The 27,062-nt window shown below is 34.7% G+C and overlaps 1 protein-coding gene across 1 annotated transcript; it reads left to right on the top strand.

Annotated features, from left to right (window-relative positions):
* Positions 1-768: 768 nt before the first annotated feature.
* LOC132747919 (serine/threonine-protein phosphatase 6 regulatory ankyrin repeat subunit A-like) lies at positions 769-25,910 on the top strand (the record flags this gene model as incomplete). Its single annotated transcript, XM_060737450.1, is given in 19 exon segments — positions 769-883; positions 1,735-1,887; positions 2,360-2,428; positions 3,031-3,177; positions 5,262-5,373; positions 5,866-5,931; positions 7,629-7,704; positions 8,217-8,342; positions 11,841-11,928; positions 14,350-14,467; positions 15,324-15,464; positions 15,954-16,020; positions 16,932-17,019; positions 17,665-17,722; positions 17,813-17,835; positions 18,591-18,736; positions 19,118-19,204; positions 22,889-23,107; positions 24,673-25,910. Coding segments are annotated over 19 exon segments (1,982 nt in total), but the record flags the coding sequence as incomplete, so codon positions are not given.
* Between the last annotated feature and the right edge of the window lie 1,152 nt (positions 25,911-27,062).

Consider the following 27,062-nt stretch of genomic DNA (forward strand, 5'->3'; position numbering starts at 1 on the left):
CCTGACAATAACTAGAGTTAGGAATGAGATATTGTAATCAAACTTGGTGTATAGCAAGCTTATTTCGAGACCCCAGTTGCGATTACAATTAATTGAAATATTTCTTTGTACACAGTTGATAGTTTGTGTTCAAATTTTTCTTCAGACTACTTTTTTTTCAAAAAGTCAAAGTTGTTGGTGGGGGTATTAATCACCTTCAGTGATAGGTCTAGTTAACATTGGTTTGAATTGTGAACCAGTGATCTTAGGACTAATGGATACCCCTGTATTGTAAAGGTCTGAACCGCAAATATTCGATATACTTGTTACAGCTATAATATTGATGATATACTTTTTGTGCAATTCTTTCGCTATGATCCAGAGAAAAAAAAATCATTAATTTAGACTCTTATTTAAGACAATTAACATTATTTGAATTGAAATTCTAAGGGAAAAAAACAAAACAAACGAAAACAGGCACTTGACCAAATATCATATGGAACAAACATTTTTTTAATTGGCTGTAAAAATATTGAAAAAATAGAGTGATTTTTTTTTTTTTAACTGAAACTTAATTTACTTACCATACAGAAGCTCCAAGATTAGACATTCATTAAAAAGAGAAACTGACCATCCGTCTGTTATAACATTTTAATTTTAACCTTGATTTTATGTTTCAAAGTTTTACATCTTGCTATTACAATGCTAAACAAAGAAGTATATATGCTTTATTTGGTACATATAGTTATACAGCTATATCATATTAATAATGTTTATTACATTTGACAGGTGCTCAGGTTGATTGCTGTGATAAAGTGGGGAACACGCCACTCCACATAGCTGCCAGATACGGTCACGAATTACTGATTAATACCTTGCTAGAAAACGGGTCTGATCCAACAAGGTAAGTTGGTCAGGGGTATCAAGTTAAACTAGTAGTGATTTTTCACTCTTTCTTTGGAAGAGATTCAGATCAGGCCAGTGGGGAAATCTTTTAGACATGAAAAGAACGGGTCCATGGCCAAGATGTTAAGGTCGTTGATGTGTTAAACCCCTTGCCTCTCACTGTTGTGGGTTTAAATTCTGACCTTGGATTCTTTCATTCAAGGAAGCTATCCAGCTAGCTAACAAGGTGTATGAGGTTCTACTCAGGTGCCCATTAATGCATGAAATAATGCATGGAATGGCACCCAAGATCTTCCTCTACCAGTAAAGCTTGAGAGTTGCCATATGACCTATGCAGTGTTGGTGTGATGTAAAACCTAACACACAAAAAAAAGTTGTGAAACAAGGTTGTTTGTTGGTAAAAATCAGGTTTTAACAACATTATTTTAATGAATTTGAATAATCATGGTCCCCATTTTGGGAAAAATTGATTATTTGAAATAGGTCTGTTTTTCAGTTTTAAGAAAGAAGATAATAGTGTGAAATATTTTATGCAAAAATAACTACAACCCTGATTATTCTATTATTAAAAAATGATTTGGAGCGTTCAAAATATAAACAGGAAAGAGAATGCAGGGTTTTCATTATTAACCAATTGATGATCCATATCATCGGTTGAAATGCTGTTAAAATTGGACATATTTTCAGCTTTTAGATTAAAATATCCCCTAGACCCTTGGCCAAATCCTTTTTCATTGGCGCATCTGTTGCCTCAGATAAAAATAAAAACCCTGAGAATGTTAGATAGTAATGTCTATTTGGTGATGTTTTTGGCAGGTTATTTTAAAATGTACTAATATTATATTATAGACGTGGTGTACACGGGATGATGGCAATACATGTAGCGGCCCTGTACGGTCATATGGACTGTGTTAGAAAATTACTATCTGTGATGCCTGAATTAGATCTTAACGTCCCTGATGACTGTGGTAGAACCTGCCTTCATGCTGCTGCTTGTAGTGGGTAAGTAAAGGTCTTCATGTTTATAGTAGGTTAGTTAAATATCTGAAATAAAGTGATCCCTGGGAAGCATTAAAAATGGCAAAATTACATGAAAATTGCAGACTCGGTACGATTGAGTCTGTACATATGTAATGGGTAAGTTGAGCTGTATTAAGTGGGTAAGTTCAGCTACATGTAGTGGGTAAGTAAATGTTTTATGTATTAGAATAATTAAGCTGTATTAAGTGGGTAAGTTCAGCTTATATAGTGGGTAAGTAGCAGAATAATCAAGCTGTATTTAGTGGGTATGTTATTCTATATATACTGTTGGCTGACTAGCTCAAAATGTTCATATCCTTAAAATTTGGAATATGAAAATGTCCATTTAAGCAGATTTAATACAAAACTCCAATACAAAAGATCTCATCAATTAATGAATTTGAAAGCTGTTCATTTTGTATGCTAATTAAAGGAGTTTTATATTGTTTTACAGGAAGATTGACAATGTTGAGATGCTGATAAAAGGGGGAGCCAATGTTAATCAAGAGGACACAGCCGGAAGGTATGGTCACATTTTATTGTCAGCAAGTTAGTCACTAAAGTGGCATTTATCAATAGGAATTATGGCAAAATTTTCTAAAATCTTAAAATTTTGACCTTGAAGGTCAACATTAGTTCATATTTAAACAGGTTAACATGTAATTTTTTGTCCAACTGTTGTGTCCATGTATTGATGGTTCTAGCTTACAGAATGAATTTGTACTAGTTATGTTTTAAGTTCTCTTTAGAGAGATGGTAGAAACAGGTAAAAAAAATAACCAGGGGTACAACAATAATTTAAAGGCACATTATTCCTCAGAAACAAATAAATATTTTCTTCCTTAAAAAGGGCAAATTTCGACTTCAATACAAAATTGTAAATCACTATTATTGAACACACCAGCAGCAATAGATGGTTCAAGTATTTGGCCGCCAATTTGTAACTTTCTTGAATCTATAAACGGACACAAAAAAATAAAAAGTTTTTGAGAAGTAAAATAAAAGGAATACTGGGGCAAAATGGGCCTTTAATGATATCATGGTATTGCACCTTCACCCCAGATCCATTTATAGACATGCAAAAGAACAATATCATTTTTTCACTGGTACAATTGTTTTTTTCAGGTTTCCTATACATTACGCAGCTGCAAACGTACACCATGGATGTGTATTTTCTCTGCTAAATGCGGGCAGTGCAGTAGATGTACAGGATCACGCGGGTTGCACACCATTACACTTTGCTGCTGCAGCCGCTGCTGATGATGATGCTAAGTAAGTTAAAATACCTGAACAAATATTAGATATATCAATTGCTAATAATGTGAGAGTTGGTTGTTTGAAGAACGAAATTTTATTTGAATGAAAACGAAAAAATTTAAACTTCCTCCTATTAACCTCATTTTATGATTTTATTGACCTTTCCCTTAATGTTCTGTCCCAGTTATTTATTAGGACTGAGGACAGACAAAAGGACAATAATTATGTCTCCCCCACCTTGGGGGGAGACATATTGTTTTTGCCCTGTCCGTCCGTCCGTCAGTCCGTCCGTCAGTCCGTCCGTCCATTCTTCGTTTCCGGACGATAACTAGAGTTCCTTTTGACCTACAGCCCTCAAACTTCATAGGATGATTGGTCTTATAGAGCTGATGATCCCTATTGTTTTTGGGGTCAGTAGGTCAAAGGTCAAGGTCACAGTGACCGTTGGTCAATTTCTCGTTTCCGGATGATAACTAGAGTTCCTTTTGACCTACAGCCCTCAAACTTCATAGGATGATTGGTCTTATAGAGCTGATGATCCCTATTGTTTTTGGGGTCAGTAGGTCAAAGGTCAAGGTCACACTGACCGTTGGTCAATTTCTCGTTTCCGGATGATAACTAGAGTTCCTTTAGACCTACAGACCTCAAACTTCATAGATGGATTGGTCTTATTGAGCAGATGATCCCTATTGTTTTTGGGGTCAGTAGTTCAAAGGTCAAGGTCACAGTGACCGTTGGTCAATTTCTCGTTTCCGGATGATAACTAGAGTTCCTTTTGACCTACAGCCCTCAAACTTCATAGGATGATTGGTCTTAAAGAGCTGATGATCCCTATTGTTTTTGGGGTCAGTAGGTCAAAGGTCAAGGTCACACTGACCGTTGGTCAATTTCTCGTTTCCGGATGATAACTAGAGTTCCTTAAGACCTACAGACCTCAAACTTCATAGGATGATTGGTCTTATTGAGCAGATGATCCCTATTGTTTTTGGGGTCAGTAGTTCAAAGGTCAAGGTCACAGTGACCGTTGGTCAATTTCTCGTTTCCGGATGATAACTAGAGTTCCTTTTGACCTACAGCCCTCAAACTCATCAAAATCCTTCAAAGGATTGAAGAGTTATGGAGCAGACACAATTTCCTTTAATTTCGTTTGTGAAACTATATATGATATGACATTCAAGTGTCAAGTAGACCTTGACCTTGGAACCAGCCATACGAAACATGTACTCTACACGTTCTCTGGATGTGGTGAATTTTTGTTTCAAGTATCTACCAGAGAGGCTTCATTGTGAAAACGAGTGGAGTCATCCCAACACACTACAGTTATCATGATTTTACATACATTGTAATTTGAGTTGTCTTTCAATAGTGTAAAAAAATCTGACAATATGAACGTTTGTTTCAAGTATCATCAAAATCCTTTAAAGGTTTGAAGAATTATGGAGCAGACACAATTTCATTTAATTTCATTTGTGAAACTATATATGATATGACCATCAAGTGCAATTTCGTTTGACGCCCGCCTGCCATACGCTGATTGAATAACCAGGATTTTCAAAATTGAATACCTGGTTAAAAACAAACAGTTTAGGAAGCATCTTCTCATACAACCTTAACAATAGAAACCATCCATAGACAGCCTTCATTGAAGTGACTACCGGGTATTTACATTATCTTATCTCCATTTCCATTCCTGTTTCCATTCACAGTTATTCTCAGCAGTGGGGGAGACATGCGCTTTTTTACAAAAGCATCCTCTAGTTTGATTCCTGTCCCATTTTTCCTTGGGTCGAAGGGGCCAGGGTTACGAATAGGTGGTGTACTCATAATGGTGATTAGAATCAATTCCAATGCACTTAGCAGTCCTTATTCATATAATACAAGTTAGCTTACATATATATGTTTCTTCAAACCATTGTGTTTTTAACACCTGAGGTTTGCCAAAAATCATCTTTCCATATGACCTATACTGTATTGGTGCGCTGTAAAACCAAACAAACAAACAACCATTGTTAAAGAAACTTCAGAGGAATACTCCATGGGTAGTACTGTATCAAAATGATCTTACAAATATATATTGAATGGTGTTTATATATTTTCAGGGTACTGGAGTTACTGTTGAAGCACGAGGCTCGGCCAGGAATTTCTGACAATCAGGGATACAATGCTATACATTACGCAGCTTTAAAGGGGCACAGATTAGCCCTTGAAATGGTAATTGTTATTTATGGATGTAATAGATGATAATATTAATATGGATGTAATAGATATAATAAAATTAGAATGAATAAATTATATAAAAAATATCTGATCCCTCAGAAGGTGATAGAACAAAATATGAACTCAAAAAAAAATCTTATAATTTCTACCAACACTAGCAATGTTTTGATTGTTATTAAAAAATGTTATTCATCTTTAAGCTTAATTTAATAAGACAGAATTAGAATCAGTTTAATTTCATAAGTACATATATTAGTTTAAAGAATTTGTTATGTGTAAAACATAATCTATTTACAATTTAAAGATATGTGCGATAAGTCTGTTTTAATTCAGATATTGGTTCTTTAAGCTATTTTAAGTGCAAAATTTTAGGAAAAATGTGTCTTCTGTTTTTGATATATACACATTCAGCACATCTTAAGTTAATTTCAGCCACAATTTTAAAAATATATAAATTTATACTCAATATTTTATTGTTATTTTCAGTTACTAGATGTATCAGCAATAAACTTGGTTAAAGGGGAAGCCCCTTATTCTCCTGCCCATCTGAGTGTAAGTCAATATTAAACTTTATTGCCTAAATAAAATGCATTCAACAGATTTGATTGGTTAATAATGATACAAATATTGTAAAATATTGCACTTTATTTTAAAAACAAAATTACTCAAGGAAAATTAATTATTTCATCTCTGTGCAAGTGTTTCCAACATCTATAATACAGGCAATTCTGGACTGGCCTCACTGATGGAATGTTTTGGGGTTTTTTAATCCCCCAGTATGAGCATTATCCCCCTCCCCAGCATCCCTACTTTGCCCCATATTGCAGTGGTTTAGCATGTTTTATATAAGGAAATTTAAAAAAGAAATTCAACATATTGCATATCCACGTCTGCATTTCATATTCTTTCAAGGCATTTTATTTATATATTTTGCCCTCTTGATGTAGTGGTTCCTCTACTTTACTTACCAGAATAATAGGTCTGGTCATTGCATTGTTAATATAATGTGACTGGGCAAGGTGTTGTGTCAGTCCATCTTTACTGTAATATTTCATTAAAGCAGTATTATAAAATTTCGACATTTTGCTCATCGCAAACCATGCTAATTGTCCCATATAGATTTGCACTATTCTTGTAGGAGACTTATAAAAGTAAAAAGTAAAAGTAATTGCATTTTATAGTCTAAGTTTCATGCTTACGCACGTTCACCGACTTTACAGCTATTACCCCTGGTCATCGGGCTACTGGTATCTATCAATCAATCTCCCTGGGGAGTCTTTTAACTCCGCTTAGTGCAGCCGACACTTGGCGCAACAGAATTATACCACCCTCGCAGGTACCCATTTACACCTGGGTGAAGTGAAGCAATCGCAGGTAATTTTCTTGCTCAAGGAAATTAGCAGTGCCCCTGGTGGGGTTCGAACCCGGGACCTCTTGATCCCTAAGCGCGCGTCCTACCACTGGACTACTGCTCCTACAATATATATACATATCTTATCCCTGCTTGATCATAAGAGGCAACTTAAAATTACTGGTGTCTACGCATCTCTTATCTCCGGCAGGTGGGGTAGTTTTAACCTCTGTGTTGCTTCAAGTTTGTAACAACCGAAGTTAGCCAATATCATCTATCCTGTTTCGGCACCGTATGACCTAAATTGTGTTGGTATGCTGTTACACCACACTTAAAATTCTAGAACACCTGTTCACTGTTTTGAAAAAGACCTCAATCTTTCCCAATCATTGAAAGTGTTTCTCTTGTGTGACTGCTTTCCCTGTTAAGATCATTGTTTCTGAATCATTTTTCCTACAAAGTTCGAAGCACTATTAGGTGCCTGTATGTGATTGGTAAAAAATATAAATAGATATCTTTGCATATCTGTCCAATGGTTATAGCTGGAAAGTTGCCTGATGACATTAACATTGTCTAAGTGAATCAAACTAAACCAAGGGAAAAAAAAGCCTTGTTGTTTTTAAGGTTAGCCAAAATCAACTTTCCGTTTCGGCACCATATGACCTAAAATGAGTTGGTGAGCTGTTAAACCAAACAGACAAACCTTGATATACTAGTATACCTGAACTTAACACAACAGTCGTCTGGAATCTGAAAGTCTAAATCCTACCACCCCTTAGGAGTTTGTTGTCACAGTTAACTGGTACATTACAAGTGACTGTTTAGAATTCGAAGCAGAAAGAGTCCACCTCACAAATATAGGGGATAAAAGTTTACACTGTTTCACTATATATTTCAGGCATCTCGTGGACATAATGAAGCACTGCTTGTATTGTTGTCGTGTGTTATGAACCTTGAAATCCGAGATGTTAATGGTATATTTATGTTTTTGTTTTATGTTTACTAACAAAAAATTATGTTTTCAGTGAGATATCATTTATGTCTCATCTCACAACATTTTTCATATAATTTAAAAAGTTAGTTTGATTTAAAGTGTATAGCTACATGTATACTAGCAAAATGGACAGAATTAATGTATAGTCAGGGACTTTTGATACAGAGGCATTTTTTTTCTAGAATAATTCTTTAAATTGTTAAAAATGACTCAAAAATGATATGATTTTCATTTCTGAGTATATATCTTAATTATCTTTTGCATGTCTTCCTGTTTTATGTATCCCAGCTGATCTATGTTAGAAATTCAAACTTTATGTTTTTAAGCCTTTTGGACCTCAGTGGAGTTCCTTTAACAGCATCCAAACCACACAACAAATTAATAACACTAAACTCTAACGATATATTAATTTAATTTAAAAATGCACATATACAGATATTTTTTTATTTCATTACAAAGTATATGAAGATGTAATCAATAATCTTGCTACAGGACGAACCATGCTGGACCTAGCGTGTTTTAATGGTCATACAGAATGTGTAGAGACGTTACTACTTCAAGGTGCCAGTATAATCGTACATGATAACATCTCACGTAGGACACCACTTCACGCTGCAGGTATATAGATAGTTTAATTGTTCTTTAGTGAGCATAAATTTCAAAATTTGACAAAACACAACATATTTTGCTTTGAAAGCAATTTAGAGCATAAATTCTGTAAATGTATAATTTTATTACAATGCTTCAGCTTTTGCAATGCTTCAGCTGTGACAATGCTTCAGCTGTGACGATACTACAGCTGTGACAATGCTTCAGCTGTGACAATACTTCAGCTGTGACAATACTTCAGCTGTGACGATACTTCAGCTGTGACGATACTTCAGCTGTGACAATGCTTCAGCTGTGACAATGCTTCAGCTGTGATGAAGTTTCAGCTGTAAAATACTTCAGCTGTGACGATACTTCAGCTGTGACAATACTTCAGCTGTGACAATGCTTCAGCTGTGACGATACTTCAGCTGTGACAATACTTCAGCTGTGACAATGCTTCAGCTGTGACGATACTTCAGCTGTGATGATACTTCAGTTGTGACAATACTTCAGCTGTGACGATACTTCAGCTGTGAGGATACTTCAACTGTGATGATACTTCAGTTGTGACGTTACTTCAGCTGTGATGATACTTCAGTTGTGACGATACTTCAGCTGTGACGATACTTTTAGCTGTGATGATACTTCAGTTGTGAGGATACTTCAGCTGTGATGATACTTCAGTTGTGACAATGCTTCAGCTGTGATGATACTTCAGCTGTAACAATGCTTCAGCTGTGATGATACTTCAGTTGTGACGTTACTTCAGCTGTGATGATACTTCAGCTGTGACGATACTTCAGCTGTGACGATACTTTAGCTGTGATGATACTTCAGCTGTGACGATACTTTAGCTGTGATGATACTTCAGTTGTGACAATGCTTCAGCTGTGACGATACTTCAGCTATGACGATACTTCAGTTGTGACGATACTTCAGCTGTGATGATACTTCAGTTGTGACGATACTTCAGCTGTGATATACTTCAGTTTGTGAATGATACTTCAGCTGTGACGATACTTTAGCTGTGACAATACTTCAGCTGTAACAATGCTTCAGTTGTGATGATACTTCAGCTGTGACGATACTTCAGTTGTGACGATACTTCAGCTGTGATGATACTTCAGTTGTGACGATACTTCAGCTGTGATATACTTCAGTTGTGATGATACTTCAGCTGTGACGATACTTTAGCTGTGACAATACTTCAGCTGTAACAATGCTTCAGCTGTGACGATACTTCAGCTGTAACAATGCTTAAGCTGTGCCGATACTTCAGCTGTGAAATGCTACAGCTGTGACGATACTTCAGCTGTGACAGTACTTCAGCTGTGACGATACTCAGCTGTGATGATACTTCAGCTGTGATGATACTTCAGTTGTGACAATGCTTCAGCTGTGACAATGCTTCAGCTGTGAAATGCTTCAGCTGTGACAATGCTTCAGCTGTGACAATGCTTCAGCTGTGACAATGTTTCAGCTGTAACAATACTTCAGCTGTGATGATACTTCAGCTGTGACAATAGTTCAGCTGTAACAATACTTCAGCTTTGATGATACTTCAGCTGTGAAATGCTACAGCTGTGACAATGCTTCAGCTGTAACAATGCTTCAGCTGTGACGATACTTCAGCTGTGATGATACTTCAGCTGTGACAATGCTTCAGCTGTAACAATGCTTCAGCTGTGACGATACTTCAGCTGTGATGATACTTCAGCTGTGATGATACTTCAGCTGTGACAATGTTTCAGCTGTAACAATACTTCAGCTGTGATGATACTTCAGCTGTGAAATGCTACAGCTGTGACAATGCTTCAGCTGTAACAATGCTTCAGCTGTAACAATGCTACAGTTGTGATGATACTTTAGCTGTGACAATGCTTCAGTTGTAACAATGCTTCAGCTGTGACAATACTTCAGCTGTGACAATGCTTCAGCTGTAACAATGCTTCAGCTGTGACAATACTTCAGCTGTGACAATGCTTCAGCTGTGGCAATGCTTCAGCTGTAACAATGCTTCAGCTGTAACAATGCTTCAGCTGTAACAATGCTTCAGCTGTGACAATACTTCAGCTGTAACAATGCTTCAGCTGTGGCAATGCTTCAGCTGTAACAAATGCTTCAGCTGTAACAATGCTTCAGCTGTAACAATGCTTCAGCTGTAACAATGCTTCAGCTGTGACAATGCTTCAGCTGTGACAATGCTTCAGCTGTAGCAATGCTTCAGCTGTGACAATACTTCAGCTGTGACAATGCTTCAGCTGTGGCAATGCTTCAGCTGTAACAATGCTTCAGCTGTAACAATGCTTTAGCTGTAACAATGCTTCAGCTGTGACAATGCTTCAGCTGTGACAATGCTTCAGCTGTGACAATGCTTCAGCTGTGACAATGCTTCAGCTGTAACAATGCTTCAGCTGTAACAATGCTTCAGCTGTAACAATACTTCAGCTGTGACAATGCTTCAGCTGTGATGATACTTCAGCTGTGACAATGTTTCAGCTGTGATGATACTTCAGCTGTGACAATGCTTCAGCTGTAACAATGCTTCAGCTGTAACAATGCTTCAGCTATGACGATACTTCAGCTGTGAAATGCTACAGCTGTGACAATACTTCAGCTGTGGGATGCTACAGCTGTGATGATGCTTCAGCTGTAACAATGCTTCAGCTGTGACGATACTTCAGCTGTGACAATGCTTCAGCTGTAACAATGCTTCAGCTGTGACGATACTTCAGCTGTGAAATGCTTATTCTGTGATGATACTTCAGCTGTGACAATGCTTCAGCTGTGACAATGTTTCAGCTGTGATGATACTTCAGCTGTGATGATACTTCAGCTGTGATGATACTTCAGCTGTGACAATGCTTCAGCTGTGACAATGCTTCAGCTGTGACAATGCTTCAGCTGTGACAATGCTTCAGCTGTGACAATGCTTCAGCTGTAACAATGCTTCAGCTGTGACAATGCTTCAGCTGTGACAATGCTTCAGCTGTGACAATGCTTCAGCTGTGACAATGCTTCAGCTGTGACAATGCTTCAGCTGTAACAATGCTTCAGCTGTAACAATGCTTCAGCTGTGACAATGCTTCAGCTGTAACAATTCTTCAGCTGTAAACAATACTTCAGCTGTGACAATGTTTCAGCTGTGACGATTCTTCAGCTGTGACGATATTTCAGCTGTGACAATGCTTCAGCTGTGACAATGCTTCAGCTGTAACAATGCTTCAGCTGTAACAATGCTTCAGCTGTGATGATACTTCAGCTGTGATGATACTTCAGCTGTGACAATGCTTCAGCTGTAACGATATTTTAGCTGTGACGATGCTGCAGCTGTGACAATAATGACAAAAACTTTACTCTTTGTATTGTACATAGTAATGTAAATATGTCAGCCACCAGTATAGAGCCAGGTCAGACTACACGATTGTGTAGGCTGGCCTGGCCTTATACTTGTGACATAGGATAATCACTTTGGTTGCAATAGGTTGGGGATTAATTAGTTAAGTGACTGTTTTTATATTTCAGCTATAAATGGTCATACAGAATGTTTACGGTTACTAATGGAAACATCTGATGATAATAATATTGTAGATATCAACGATGCCAGAGATAGGTATATACAGTTTAATTTGCTTCATTGTTTAGTGGAACAGTATTTATTTAAGGACGTTTTCATATAGACATAGGCAAAATTAAAACTGTTCAATAGAATTTCTTTAAACTTGGCATGTTGTTAGAATATGATAACAGAAACGTTTTAAGCGGAAAAAAAATTGGGGTCACCATTCTTGTTTTTAGCTCGACTATTCGCAGAATAATCGAGCTAATGCAGTCACCCATTTGTCGGCGTCGGCGTCCCTGTGGTTAAGTTTTTGCGTGCAAGCTGGTATCTCCATAACTACTGAAGGGAATGGATTGAAACTTCACACACTTGTTCTCTGTGATTATCTAACATGATTGGCACAAGTCCCATTACTCTGATTTGCTCTTTTGCATAATTATGCCCCTTTTTCAACTTAGAAATTCTTGGTTAAGTTTTTGCGTGCAAGCTGGTATCTCCATAACTACTGAAGGGAATGGATTGAAACTTCACACACTTGTTCTCTGTGATTATCTTACATGATTGGCACAAGTCCCATAACTCTGATTTGCTTTTTTGCATAATTATGCCCCTTTTTTGACTTAGAAATTCTTGGTTAAGTTTTTGCGTGCAAGCTGGTATCTCCATAACTACTGAAGGGAATGGATTGAAACTTCACACACTTGTTCTCTGTGATTATCTAACATGATTGGCATAAGTCCAATAACTCTGATGTGCTTTTTTACATAATTATGCCCCTTTTTCGACTTAAAATTCTCGGTTAAGTTTTTGCGTGCAAGCTGGTATCTTCATAACTACTGAAGGGAATGGATTGAAACTTCACACACTTGTTCTCTGTGATTATCTTACATGATTGGAATAAGTCCCATAACTCTGATTTGCCATTTTGCATAATTATGCCCCTTTTTCGACTTAAAAATTTTTGTTAAGTTTTTGCATGCAAGCTGGTATCTCCATAACTTCTGAAGGGAATGGCTTGAAACTTCACACACTTGTTCTCTGTGATTATCTTACATGATTGGCACAAGTCCAATAACTCTGATTTGCTCTTTTGCATAATTATGCCCCTTTTTCTACTTAAAATTCTTGGTTAAGCAAATATCTCCACAACTACTGAAGGGTTTGTGCCTTTTTTGAACAATTTTATGCATTTTATAATAATAAAGCAGTGATTAACTCGATAAAACATCTTAATAACAAGCACTTGTACCTTTTCGGACAGTTTTATATATTCATATAGGTAAGCATTATTATACTCAATGAAACACACTTGTGACAACTTTTCGAATAGTCGCGCGTTACTGTCCTCCGACAGTTCTTGTTGAGTTATCTGCCCTTGAATTGGACTTTTTATGTTAAATTCAAGGGCAGATAATTTACAATGAAGGGAATTAATACAATTTTTCTTTCTTATTTTCATGAAGCTTACCTTCGTTTTAGTCGGTAGTTTTTATTCCCACTTCATCTTTTAACCTGTGCATTTTTTCTTAAAAAATGGTCTTTATTTTCATTGAAAAAAAGCAACAGAAACGAAGGAATTACATATTATTATGTATTGTAATCAACAATAAAAAGAAAAACATAATCCAGAAGTAGAAACAAGAATTCATTTAAGTATGTATAAGTTATCTGCCCTTGAAATGACCTCAAATAAGTAGAAAAGTCTGATTCAGGGGCAGATAACCCTAAAACGAGAACGGTGACCCAAATTTTTTTTTCGCTTAAAATATTTCTGTTATCATAATCTAATAACATGCCAAGTTTAAAGAAATTCTATTGAACAGTTTTAATTTTGCCTATATGTTTATATGAAAACTCCCGAAAACGTCTTTAAGCTGGATTTTGAAGAAGGCTTATTTGAGTCTGATTGATTACTAAGCAACCACATCCTTTTGCTTCATAATTTAGTCGCAAACACTTTGAATAGTACAGAAGACAATAGTAGAGGACTAATGCCACCAGTGTAAATCTGTCAGTTCGATCCTCATGCAAGGTGGTATATCTCCATGACCATTAATCTTGGGCATTAAGTCAAATTTGTCTTATTCAGAAATTGTGTGAGATTCGTAGTCAAGTCACTTGCAGAGCATTTTGTAATTACTAGGAAGTTATGCAGGAAAGCCAGTTATATGGATTGACTGCTGTAATGTGAAATCATTTTAACATCTAAAACAAGGACAGAGCCAGGCCAGCCAAACTTTAATATTTGATAGCAAAAACAAAGTATTAACAAGATTATAGAAGGGGAGATCAACATGTTAAATACTATGGTATTTTGATATTATTTGATAATAAGGTCAACCAGTTTTGACCCACTGAGACATTTCACTAGGATCGGTTAATTCCAATATAAAATGAAGACGTATCAACTTAATTTTATTAACTGAAAAATATTGAACATTTGTGAATCACACGTTTGTGTTTTTCTTACAGAACACCTCTCATGTTAGCCATTGAGAATGGCCATGTGGACACAGTTCTATATCTGATAGCAAATGGTGCCATAGTAAATGCTCGTGATATTCAGGGTCGTACAGTTCTTCATAGAGGGGTAAGTAACTGCTTAATTGACATCTTATTTATAACCTTTATTTATTACATGGATACTAATGGCCAATAGATTAATGTTTATATATCCGCAAGATGACCATCTAAATTTGAAATATTAATCATAAATAGTAGTACAAGTATTCCATCTTATTTTCATGTCCATGTCAGTTTATCCATTTATAGGTTGAAATGGCCACGTGACAAACATTTGTGTCAGTAAATCTTTTTATAGACTGCCTTTTGGTGATATGATCAATGTTTAAGTCAATAAATCTATTTATAGGTTGTTTATGGTCATGTGACAAAGATTCAAGTCAGTAAATCTTTTTTTTAGCCTGCTAATGGTCGTTTGACAAATGTTCATGTCAGTAAATCTTCTTATAGACTGTTAATGGTCATGTAATAGGTGTTTGTGTCAGTAAATCTATTTTTAGCCTGCAAAAAGTTGTACGACAAACTTTTATGCCATTCAATCTATTTATAGGCTGCTTATGGTCACATGGCAAACATTCATGAAAATTATATAAATTTATGTCTTGAAGTATATTCATAGACTGCTAATGGTCATGTGACAAATGTTCATGTCAGTATATCTATTTATAGCCTGCTAAAGGTCATGAAACAAACATTCATGTCTGTCAATCTATTTATAGGCTGCTGTTGATCATGTGACACTTGTCTCATGTCAGTGTTTCTATTTATAGGCTGCTGTTGATCATGTGACACTTGTCTCATGTCAGTGTTTCTATTTATAGGCTGCTGTTGATCATGTGACACTTGTCTCATGTCAGTGTTTCTATTTATAGACTGCTGTTGGTCATGTGACACTTGTCTCATGTCAGTGTTACTATTTATAGGCTGCTAATGGTCATGAAGAATGTGTGGATGCCTTGTTACATAATGGTGCTGATATATCGATACAGGATCATAAAGGTCGTACAGCACTACATTTATCCTCTCTGTGTGGACATGTAGGACTTCTAGGATCAATGTTATTGGTATGTAATCTTTACATTTATACACATTATATAGGGATTGTTTTTGGCAATTTTTTGCCCCTGGAAATTTATGTATGTCTACCATTTTTAAGCAATTAGTGAATATATTTTTCAAAGGCCTACTTTAACTTAGCTAAGTAAGCAATGGTAAGTAAAGACTTTATTTATCGAGGCTACACATTTGGTTTCTCAATCTTCCATGACATGTGATAAATTGTGGTAAGCCTGGTTAGCTATTTTTTCTTTAAAATTGTGAATTTGAACCACTTAAATTTAGTTCTTTATATTAAAAGTTTTGTACTGTACTATTGTTAATTTGAAATTGTTATTTATTCTGATTAAATCTTTCTATTTTTTCAATTGATATAAAAGTTCAAAGTAGATATATTTATTTTTGTTGTTGTTGCGGGGTTTTTTTAAACAACATTTTAGATTATATTTGTAAAAGAAACATGAAAGGATACAGTTTTGTTTTGTCTACTTTTTCAGATGGGACCATTAGAGAAACTTCATGATAGACAAGGCTATACACCTCTTCATTTTGCCTGTTATAATGGTAACTTTTTATCTTACTTCATTTTAATCACTACCTGATACATAAAAAATATTGATGGTATATTCAATATGTCTGTCAGCTTAGCTCAAAGTGCTGCCAATATCCCGCAGAATTCCTTAATTTTTATGTGCCAGAGACCATTCTGCAAAAATTCAGTGTAAATGCAATAAAGACATCCATTCTGGTCTTAGTTTCAATAAAGGTATTAGACGCTTCCCGGAAGTTTTTGCTCTGGTGATACATGCATGTATCTCAGGAGCTGAAGGGGGCCCCCAAAAGAGCATTGTCCTGGACCTGCAAGGGGCCTACATGGCCCTCTAAACCCCTGCAAAAAGTTCTTCCATTTTCACTCCTTGTTGTTGGCAGGCTTGGCTAAATAGGGTGAGCGTCAGATTTGTCATCCAGAGGTGGCTTGTTTGATCCTGACTCATACATTCAGTGTAATGGACATTTGTCTCTCACTCCTCATTCAGAAATTATGTGAGATTAGTAGAAGCTTCCTTATGGAGAAATCGGTTTAATCACACTTGTTAGTTTTTCAGGAAAGCTAGTTTGGTGGATAGGATCACCAAGATATAACCAAATATTGTTAAAATTGAAAACTGAACAAACTAAAAAAAAACAGTATAATTAATATTGTATGTCATGATATGTACATTAACATTCTAAAATTGATGGTAAAACTTTGCTGAAATCAAACATACATGTAATAACACATATCTTACTGAATCTTTGTAATGGACTTTTTCCATTTTCATCCTGTTACAGATATGCGGCCCTGTCAGGTTCATGGATATGCAAAGATGCTGGTATATTTTCATCCTGTTTGCAAAGGCTATGCATTATCGCAGTTTACACTATAAAGATTAAGAAAGTAGACCATTAAATTATTTCCTCAATTTTATTTTTAGGTCATGAGGCATGTGTGGACCTGTTATTGGAGAACGAGGAACATCGGCAATTCTCAGGGAACTCTTTCTCACCTTTACATTGTGCTGTGTAAGTATATAAAAATTCTCAACATTATATTCAGTTGTGTATGCTTATAGTAATGATAACAAGAGCACCAAAGTGGTGTTAACAATCTGTTTTAAATTCGTAGTTAAAATGGAGTGTAACTCCAAATATATTGCTTTCAGAATTATGTCCCTTGTCGTAGAACTGCACCTTGTCATGATATGCAAGCATTCCAAGTTTTATGTTTAAAATGTTAATAAATGGGCTACATTGAAGTTTTTGTATGATGTCAACAACGATGACAACAATGATGTCGCAGTGATCATAACTGCTGGACTTTCTCTTCTAAACAGACAAGCTAAAAATAAAAGAACAATCAGTAATCAGAAAAAATATTAACAAGGACAAGTTGCCACCTTATTGCAATAACGGGTTAAATCCTGTTATTATTTAATAGGAGTTTACCTGTTATTACACTAAGGTGATGAAATTTATATGTCTTGTAGGCAAATCCATAATACATTGAGTGGGACGTGTATATACCAATCTTGTAGGCAGTGAAAGGGCCAAGTGATAAGCTTAAGATTTACATTGTTTTGTTGGCAAGAGTTTATGGAAATATAATCCAGTGACAAATACAGTTATCTTTGCTGGTTGTAATTTGATGTGTGTTTAACTTAATTACAGGTCAAATGGTAATGACAGCTGTACAGATTTGTTGCTGGACATTTTAGGGGATACCATAGTTTAACCTCCAGGACTCAAAAGGGCAGGTAATGACAGTTTTTACAACATTTGTAGTGAAATTATTTCCATACAACCTCGATTATTTAAGAATCGGCCTCTGTGGGCTGAGTGGTTAAGTTTGCTGACTTCAGATTAATTGGCCCCAATAGCTGTGGGTTTCGAATCCTTAAAAAACTTTTTGATTCTCCTCTTTTTGAATGCACCTCAGAGTGAAGGCTATCCAGCTAGCTTGCACAGTGTTGGCAGTTCTACTCTAGTGGTTTCGCTTTGCCTAGAAAATTTATCTATATAAGTACTAATTATATCCATGCAAGCTCTAACCTTACCACGCTAAAAATCTTAAATGAACTCATCTATCTTATCATTTGGACAAAACCATTCATCATTTCCAAGGGAAAAATTTTAAATGATATATTGACTAGGGGCGTCTGTGGCCGGGTGGTTAAGGTCGTTGACTTCAAACCATTTGTCCCTCAAATCCCCAAAGGGGCTGGATTCTTTCATGCAAGGAAGCTATCCAGCTAGCTTGCTGAACGCCGGTGGTTCTACTCAGGTGCCCGTTTGTGCCAGAAATAATATACGGAAGGTCACCTGAGGTCTTCCTCCACGAGTAAAGCTGGAAAGTTGCCATATGACCTATACTGTGTTGGTGTGACGTAAATCAAACAAACAAATATACTGACTGAACAGTGCAGACAGACCATAATGTGCCGGCTGATCTAGGTCTGCACTGGTGTCATAAGACGATTTAAGTTGCCACTAGCTGTAGCTGGCTTTGATTAATAATTTAGAAAATGGGGTATAAACAGGAACCAGGTTTAAATCATGTAAATATATGAAAAAATGAAAAACTTTTATATTTATAGGACCCCAGTTCATGCAGCAGCCTACAGGGACCAAGTTGAATCTCTACAGTTATTATTGAGTCATAATGCCTTAGTTAATACAACAGACAACTTTGGTAGAACACCAGTGATGTTAGCAGCTTCTCAAGGTCATTTAGCCTCAGTTGGTAAGTAGGTCAAGGTCATTTGAAGAGAATGTGATTTTAGCAGATCTTCAAGGTCATTTAGCTTTAGTTGGTAAGTAAGTCAAAGTCACTGGAAGATAATTTGATTTTAGCAGCTTCTCAGGATCATTTAGCCTCATTTGGTAAGTAGGTCAAGGTCACTTGAAGAGAATGTGAGAATCTCTTAGTGTGCTTGCAATTTTTACAAAATATTTTGTTTTTCTATCTTATCTTATTAATTTAATGTTCTGATTTATTTCAATATGTGGTTTACTTAATTTAAACAACCTGTTTATAAGCAATAGCAAAAATCTTACATTATTTTGGATCATCCCTCGTACTCATTGTTTGCAGTACAAAATTTGCTTGTATTATACATTTCAGAATTGTTAGTACAGAACAAGGCAGATTTGAGTCTTGCTCTGATGAGTCCCCAAAATACAGCTTTACACTATGCATGTATGAATGTAAGTAATGAAATCAGCTTCATTATTGATTTGTCTCCCTTTTATTTTGATCAAGAAAGACGTCTCAAGTGGAGTTCTTCTACATATATTTATAAAATTTATTGATAGTTCATCATGGTTATTTAGAGTGTTTTTGTGCAGAATGGTTGTATGATATCTAATTTATTTACTTAAAACCAGTATTTATTTACAACATATATATTTCAGGACCATGAAGTATCTAGCACTGTTAATTCTAGATAAGATAGACGACCTAAAAATGTAATAAATAAAGCTAATCAGGATATGAAAACGTAAGTAGTTTCAGTAGTGTTTTTTCTCTCTTGAAGCTGCATGCCTCCAGATGTGCCAAAATATTGATAAAAAACTTGAGAAAAATGTACTATAGTTTTAAGAAAAGCAAGAAGATCTAAGATTTACGTAATAATTTACATGTTATGTGCGATTAATGACTGGTTTTGGAGTATATATATCACCAGGTTACTATTGCGTTTTTACTACTTTTTGCCGTTAACAACGCAGTAAGGGCTATTTTTGCATATTTTGGGCTCTGTCTGAAATAATGGCCCTATATAAACAGTTGTTTGGAAATATAACCCAAGTCCCTAGACAAAAGGCTGTATATAAACTGGTTGTTTGGAATATAACCCTCGTCTAGTAGAGGGTTATATTGCAAATAGCCAATTCTATATACAGCCTGTTCCAAAAATTATTTGTAACAAATTTATAAAACAGCAAAGCAAACTGCCTTTTTTTTAGAGAAAGAAAATTGAGATTGCTTCATAAAATTTACAGGGAGCTTTTGGGATTTAAAAACTATGTAAAAAAATCATTTATTAAATCCAATTTAAAAGTGAAAGTTTTCAAAAATGCAGTATCAAAAAAAAATATTAAAAATTTATGATTATCCAATGAAAAAGTAAGTTACAAACGTTTCAGTTATTATAATGAAATTTTTCATTTTTATTATTTTTTGGTTTTTAGTGCCCTTTTTAAATAGCCCGGGGTTAAAAAATAGGATTAAAAACCTGGAAAATACAAAGATTTTAATTACTAAAAGGGGCCAGTCTTTTACAGCTGTTTGATATAAAAGGGAAAATTCAATTTACTTTCCCCTTTTTTGTTTTTGACTACCCTTTGTATGACAAAAATTTAAAACATAGAAATGTGGTTTAAGAACCCTTTGCCTTAAATCTTTAAAAAATATAGAGCGTTTTTGGGCCGGGGAATTTGTTCAATCCTTGGAGTTTCGGGTTTTGGACAGGGGCAAAAAGGGCAAAATTTCTTTTTTTGAAAATGTTTTTGGGGTTTATTTTTAAACTGAAACCTGGTCTTGGCAAAGTTAAGGGAATTAATCAGTTCCCCTTTTGGAAAGTTGGGGGTAATAGTAAATTTGGGAAAACTCTTAAAAGCCCTTTTAAAGGGAAAAATTTTTCAAGTTTTGGCCCCGAACAGTGGCCTTTTTGGGTTTTAAACAATGTGGTTTTACTTGGGTGTTTTAAATTTGAAGTTTAAAACTACCTTAAAAAAACCACCAACACCAAACTTTAAGATTTTAAAATTACCTTTAAAAGTAAAAATTAATTCCCAAATTTTCCTTTACTGCTTTTCCCAAAAAAAGTGATTTTAAATTTTTTGATATGTTCAATATTTCAAAAAATTTTTTGGGCCCCCTTTGTGTTTTGGGGTTTTATATTTTAAAAAAATATGTTTTCGGCGCTTTGCTTAAAAAAGGGTGAAGGGAATAGATTTTACTCCTTTGGGGTTTTCTGGTTTAATCTTTTGGGGGAAAACAAAATTTTCTCCCAAAACACAATTTTTATTTTCAGACAATAAAATTTTATTCTTTAAAGGGCATTTGTTTTCAAAACAAGCTGATTCAGAAAAAAATGTTTAAAAGTTTCTCGATTTAATGCAAGTTCTATTTTGAAAAATGTCCTTTATTTTTTTATTTTTCTTTTTTTTTGGGATTTATCTTAACCAAACCCGTTTTGGGAAAATTTTGTTATGTTAAAGGGGCCATATTTTAATGGGAAAGGCCTTTAAATAAACAAAATGATAAAAATGGGCCTTTTGACCCAAAAAATATAGGGTTTGGCTTGCTCATTTTTACATGTTTATATTTATTAAGTTACTGCTAATTAAGAAGCAAAGGCAAACTGCTTGGAATAAAATTTTGTTTGTTTTGTTTTGGGTTTTACATCACATCGACACAGTATAGGTCATATCACGACGTTCCAGCTTTACTGGTGGAGGAAGACCTCAGGTGCCCTTCCATGCATTATTTCAGGCACGAAGGGGCACCTGAGAACCACCGACGTTCCGATAGCTTCCTCACATGAAAGAATCCAAAGTCCCAGTCGGGATTCGAACCCACAGCGGTGAGGGGCAAGTGGTTTGAAGTAAACGACCTTAACCACTCGGCCACGGACGCCCCTTGGAATAAATCATAAATGTTCAAGTCTAAGGCTATTGAAACCAATCAGTGCTAGTTTCATATGAGAGAATATGGTTATGACAAAGAAAAAAGCTTGAACTCATAATCCCTTGCTTTGATAGGCAGACATAAGTTGCTGCAGGGCCGAGTGGTAAACATGTCAGAAAAGTAATCTAAAGATTGCTAGTTGCATAGGTTAAGGTTGTTACCTTGAATGAGAAACTACACTAATTGCTTAGTACTGGTTGGTTCCAGGAATGGATTCAAGAGTGTGTCTGTAAGCATAAAGCTTCCTAAACAATCAAACTAAAATTAATTCTGTATAAACTAAAGTTAGTCGTCTTAATTGCTAACCTACCTATTCATGTTTTTAGCATTTTGATGTCAAATTCCTATCGTAGCTCACAATGTACATTTCTGAAGAGACAAAACCAGACAATTTTTAATAGCTAACCTGTCACAAAGTGACATGGTGAGCTTTTGTGATCGCTTTTCTTCTGGTGTCTGTCCATCCCTCGTCTGTCTGTCCGTAAACTTTTACTTTAAACGACATCTCCTCATAAACCACTAAGCCAATTTCATCCAAACTTCACAGGAATGTTCCTTTTGTAGTCAACTTAAAAAATTGTTCAAAGAATTTAATAATTCCAAGCTGAACTCAGGTTCAAATAAAAGCCCTGGGGTCAAAATTGGCCCCACCCAGGGGGTCATTGTTTTTTCCCTTTATGTATATAGTAAAAACTTAAAAAATCTTCTTTTAAAAAACCTTTAGAGCTAGAGCTAAGATATTTAGCATCTTCTAATGGGTGTCTACCATTTTTGTTCAAATAAGGGCCTTGGGGTTAAAATTGGCCCCTCCCCGGGTGGTCATTGATTTTAAAAACTTAAAAAATCTTCTGTTAAAAAACCCAAAGAGCTAGAGTTTAGATATTAAGCATTAATTATCTTCTAGTGAGTGTCTACCAAGTGTGTTCAAATAAAAGCTTAGGGGAAAAATTGGACCCACCCAGAGGGGTGGGGGTCATTGTTTTTCCCTATGTGTAAAGTAAAAACTTAAAAAATCTTCTTAGAGCTAGAGCTTTGATATTTATTATGAAACATCTTCAAATGATTGTCTACCAAGTTTGTTCAAATAAAAGCCCCTGGGTTAAAATTGGCCCCGCCCTGGGGGCCTATATACAGGTGAGCGATTTCAGGGCCATCATGGATCTCTTGTTATACAAAACTTAGCATGTAAATTGTTATGACAAGCTTTGCTGATTTTTCTATATATCTACACTTATCTGGTCATGATTTTATATTCTAAACTTTTATTTATTTTTTCTATCTCAGGCTATTCTCCGGCTCTGTCCTGTGCTCCGAATGATCGTGTAGCCGACTGTCTCGCCATTATTTTAGCTCATATGTCCTTTGCTCCATCTATGTCTAGTACATTCATTCGATCAAGAAACGAGAATACTTCGGGATTCGGTAAGTATTGAAGAAATTCACACCTACATCAACACTAATGAATGGTTATTGTAAATTCACTTAATTTCGTGGCCATGAATTTTCGTGGTTTTGTCTCAATTAACATATTCGTGGGTTCTTAAATACACACCTACATCAACGCTAATGAATGGTTATTGTAAATTCACTTGATTTCGTGGCCATGAATTTTTCGTGGTTTTGTCTCAATTAACATTTTTTGTGGGTTCTTAAATTCCTAGACTGTTTATTTTTTGAAATGATTAAAATGAAAATAATGTGATGCATAATAATCTCATAGCAGACAAAAGTTGGATTTTAATTTTTAGCTCGACTATTCGATAAGAATAAGTAGAGCTATTGCAGTCACCCGAGCGTCGGCGTCGGCGTAACCACTTATGTTAAAGTTTTTGTAATAGTTCAAATATTTTCAAAGTCCATAGACATATGGCTTTGAAACTTTGCACACTTGTTCACCATCATGACCCCAACCTGTAGACAGGAGGAGGTAACTCTATCAAGCATTTTGACAGAATTATGCCCCTTTTTCGACTTAGAATTTACGTTAAAGTTTTTGTAATAGTTCAAATATTTTCAAAGTCCATTGACATATGGCTTTGAAACTTTACACACTTGTTCACCATCATGACCCCAACCTTGAAACAGGAGGAGGTAACTCTATCAAGCATTTTGACAGAATTATGCCCCTTTTTCGACTTAGAATTTACGTTAAAGTTTTTGTAATAGTTCAAATATTTTCAAAGTCCATTGACATATGGCTTTGAAACTTTGCACACTTGTTCACCATCATGACCCCAACCTGTAAACAGGAGGAGGTAACTCTATCAAGCATTTTTTTTACTATCAAGCACTAAGAATAGTCGAGTGTTGCTGTCCTACCGACAGCTCTTGTTTAGATTGACGTATCAGCGAAAACCACGAAAATTAGTTCCCCACCAATAATAATGATTTAGCAGTATATTCTTTCTTACTTTATTGGCATGTTTGAATGAACTCTCTGTTAAGCTTATGCAATTGATTTCTAGTGTTTTAAGAATTTAATAGAATAATTTCAATTTCGTAAGCATGCATGTAAATGATACAATTCAAAACTGTACAGTTTGTGAAGATAAAATTGATACAGAATTACATTTTATTTTATGTAAGAAAGCTATCCAACTAGCTGACAGAAGGCGGATGATTTTAATACACTGAAACCCCGTTATAATGCTCATATTGGGGTCCAAGACTTGACTGTCACATTGAACAATTGTTACAGTGGATAAGGCGCTATATAAATATACATAAAAAAATTATGATCCGTGATGAAATATGATATTATTTTGGGAGCCAAGGCATTATACTGGGGTTAAGATTATAACAGGGCACATTATAACAGAGTGGCAGTGTATTAAGCATAAGGGGGACTTGAGGTATTCATCAGCTAGTCTGTTTAGCTTTTAAAAGTCTTAAATTTCTTATTCTAAATTTTAAGTCCTGGCCCATGAATAAGCACCTATAAAGTCCAAGAAGTTAACAAGTAATAGTTTATTTTTCTATGATTACAGGGGGAACAAGAACTCTGGAAACACCAACAGAGAGCAGCTCAAAAGACCAGAGTCTTCAAAGTTCTGACTCGGAGTTTTATTAGCACATAAAGTTTTTGTTTAGAGTTTATTTATACTAATAGAATTATATACCGGTACTAGATATATAGCAACAATTTATAGGCTTTATTTGTTTGTCTTGAAAAGATTACTGGATCTCTTTTGTTATGTGATGTAGCTAACGAAGTTTTACTTTCGAGGCGTGGGTAATGTTTTGACCTAGATTTCTCTGTGTATTTTCTGTTTGTCCCTATAGTCGCCTATTAACAAATTTTTTTTCAGTATTTTTATTCTTTTGTAGAAAGAATTGTTTATGATTAAAAACAAAATTTGTACATTTTTGAAAAAATGTGTAAAGTATAATAAATTCACTTCTATTTTTCAATTTTAACTTATTTTTTTGCTAGGAGCATGATATAATTATAATTATATTCTAGCTGGAATTGTTATTTCTTTATGTTTACTGGTTTCTGTTTATAGTATATCCTTTATTAAGGATAATTTAGCACAGTGGAACGGTTAAAACTGTGTTAAAGACCACCTATTAATAAAGATGACCCTGAAAATAAATAAAAAATGGGATTTCTTTTCACCAACAGCTTAAGCTGGGTGTGACTAGTAATAGTGTTGATGTTTGTTAACATCATAATTTGTTTAAATAAGTAGAACCATGTAATTGTTTGAATAAGTAGAACCATGTAATAATAAAATAAATAGACAATATATTGTTTGTTTTAGTAAATTGAAGTTTTGCATTTTAGATTATATATATTATAGTTATAATGTATTCAACACTGTCCCAATCATGTTACAGAAATTAGTTGACAAGGAATTTCTTAGAAATTCCTGTAAATATATCAAGTTAAAGCTGCATGCCTCCAGATAAGTCAAAATATTTCAAGAAAATTAAAATTGAGAAAAATGTACTCAGATTTGAAGAGAAGTAATAAGATAAAAGATTCAATTTATAATTAACATGTTATATGTGAGTAATTACTCATTTTGCAGTATTAATCACCATAAATCCTTCAGGCTAATTTTGCATATTTTGATCTCTCTTTGGTAATTTATGAAGATTGTAAGCGCAATTTACAATGTGTAAGTTAACATCTTTGTTCACTTCACAATATTTTACTTTTAAATACATTTTTAAAAATTTGAAGAAAATTTGCATGAATCTGGAGGCATCCTGCTTAAACCCTAAATACTTTCCGATTAAAGAAACATCCCAAAAAAATTTTGATTTTTAAATTTTTTTCAATATAATTTAACATTTTGAATAAAAAAAAGGTAATGAGTAAACAAATAAATAGGGGGTTTTGTTTTTGTAGTGAATAGTTTTTCTCCCCTGTTTCCCCTGTGTTTTTAAAAAGAAAATTTATGTTAAAATACCGTGGAAAAATTAATGTCTTTATTCTTTTTAAAATGTTGATTTTAAAATGCCAAATACTATAGTCTGTCCATCCTTTTTACCGGTTTTCCATTTTTTATCACCCCTTTTAAAAACGTTGTGAATGACATTTTCAACCGGGCCACTTTTTCAGAGTAATAAGTGATTGATTTTTTAAAAAAAATTACACACCATAAACTGAAGTTTAAATTTAACCCCTGATGGTCTTTTAAAACATTGGTGTTCAAAATTGGCTGAATAATTGTAACGTGGATAGTTTTTTGTTAGTGGTATACAACTACATTCAGTACATAATTTAGCATTCAAAACTGCAATTTAAAGGAATAATCTAGTGGTCTGAAACCTTGTTTGAACATACAGGTATTATATATCCCAAAGCTTGAAATAGAGCCACATTATGTGTAAAAATTATATCCCAGCATTAAGTAAAAGATGGGGGAAACAAATTATACACTGAAATGGATGTTGTTTTTTTTTTTTTTGTATTGAACTTGTATGTACCTTTATCTTCAAAGCAATAGAAAACTTTTATTTCTAGTTTTTATTTTTGTAAAAAAAAAAAACCCATAATGTTATAAATGATACGGTACATATCAAATACTAAATATGGAATCATGAAACTTAAGTGTACTTAATTATGATTTCCTGATTACTTACCTTTGTTGATAATTGAAATATTAAATTATTATGATATCTGGATTGTCAAGATCATTTAGTAGGTTTATTAACCTTTTGTGTTTTTTTTTGTTGTTTTGTTTTTTTTTGGCGGGGGGAGGGGGTTATCTTTTGGTGTTTCCATACACTGTTTATAAACTCCTGCATTGAACAATTGGTGTTTATTTATTACCTGTATTGGTAACCATAGCTTGTTTATAAACAACAAAATTACTGTTGATAAAAATAATACTTACTGCTATTTACAAACCATTGTTAATATACA

Source organism: Ruditapes philippinarum, unplaced genomic scaffold (assembly GCF_026571515.1).
Source record: "Ruditapes philippinarum isolate M1 unplaced genomic scaffold, ASM2657151v2 ctg1051_1_1_1_1, whole genome shotgun sequence".
NCBI classification, from domain to species: domain Eukaryota; kingdom Metazoa; phylum Mollusca; class Bivalvia; order Venerida; family Veneridae; genus Ruditapes; species Ruditapes philippinarum.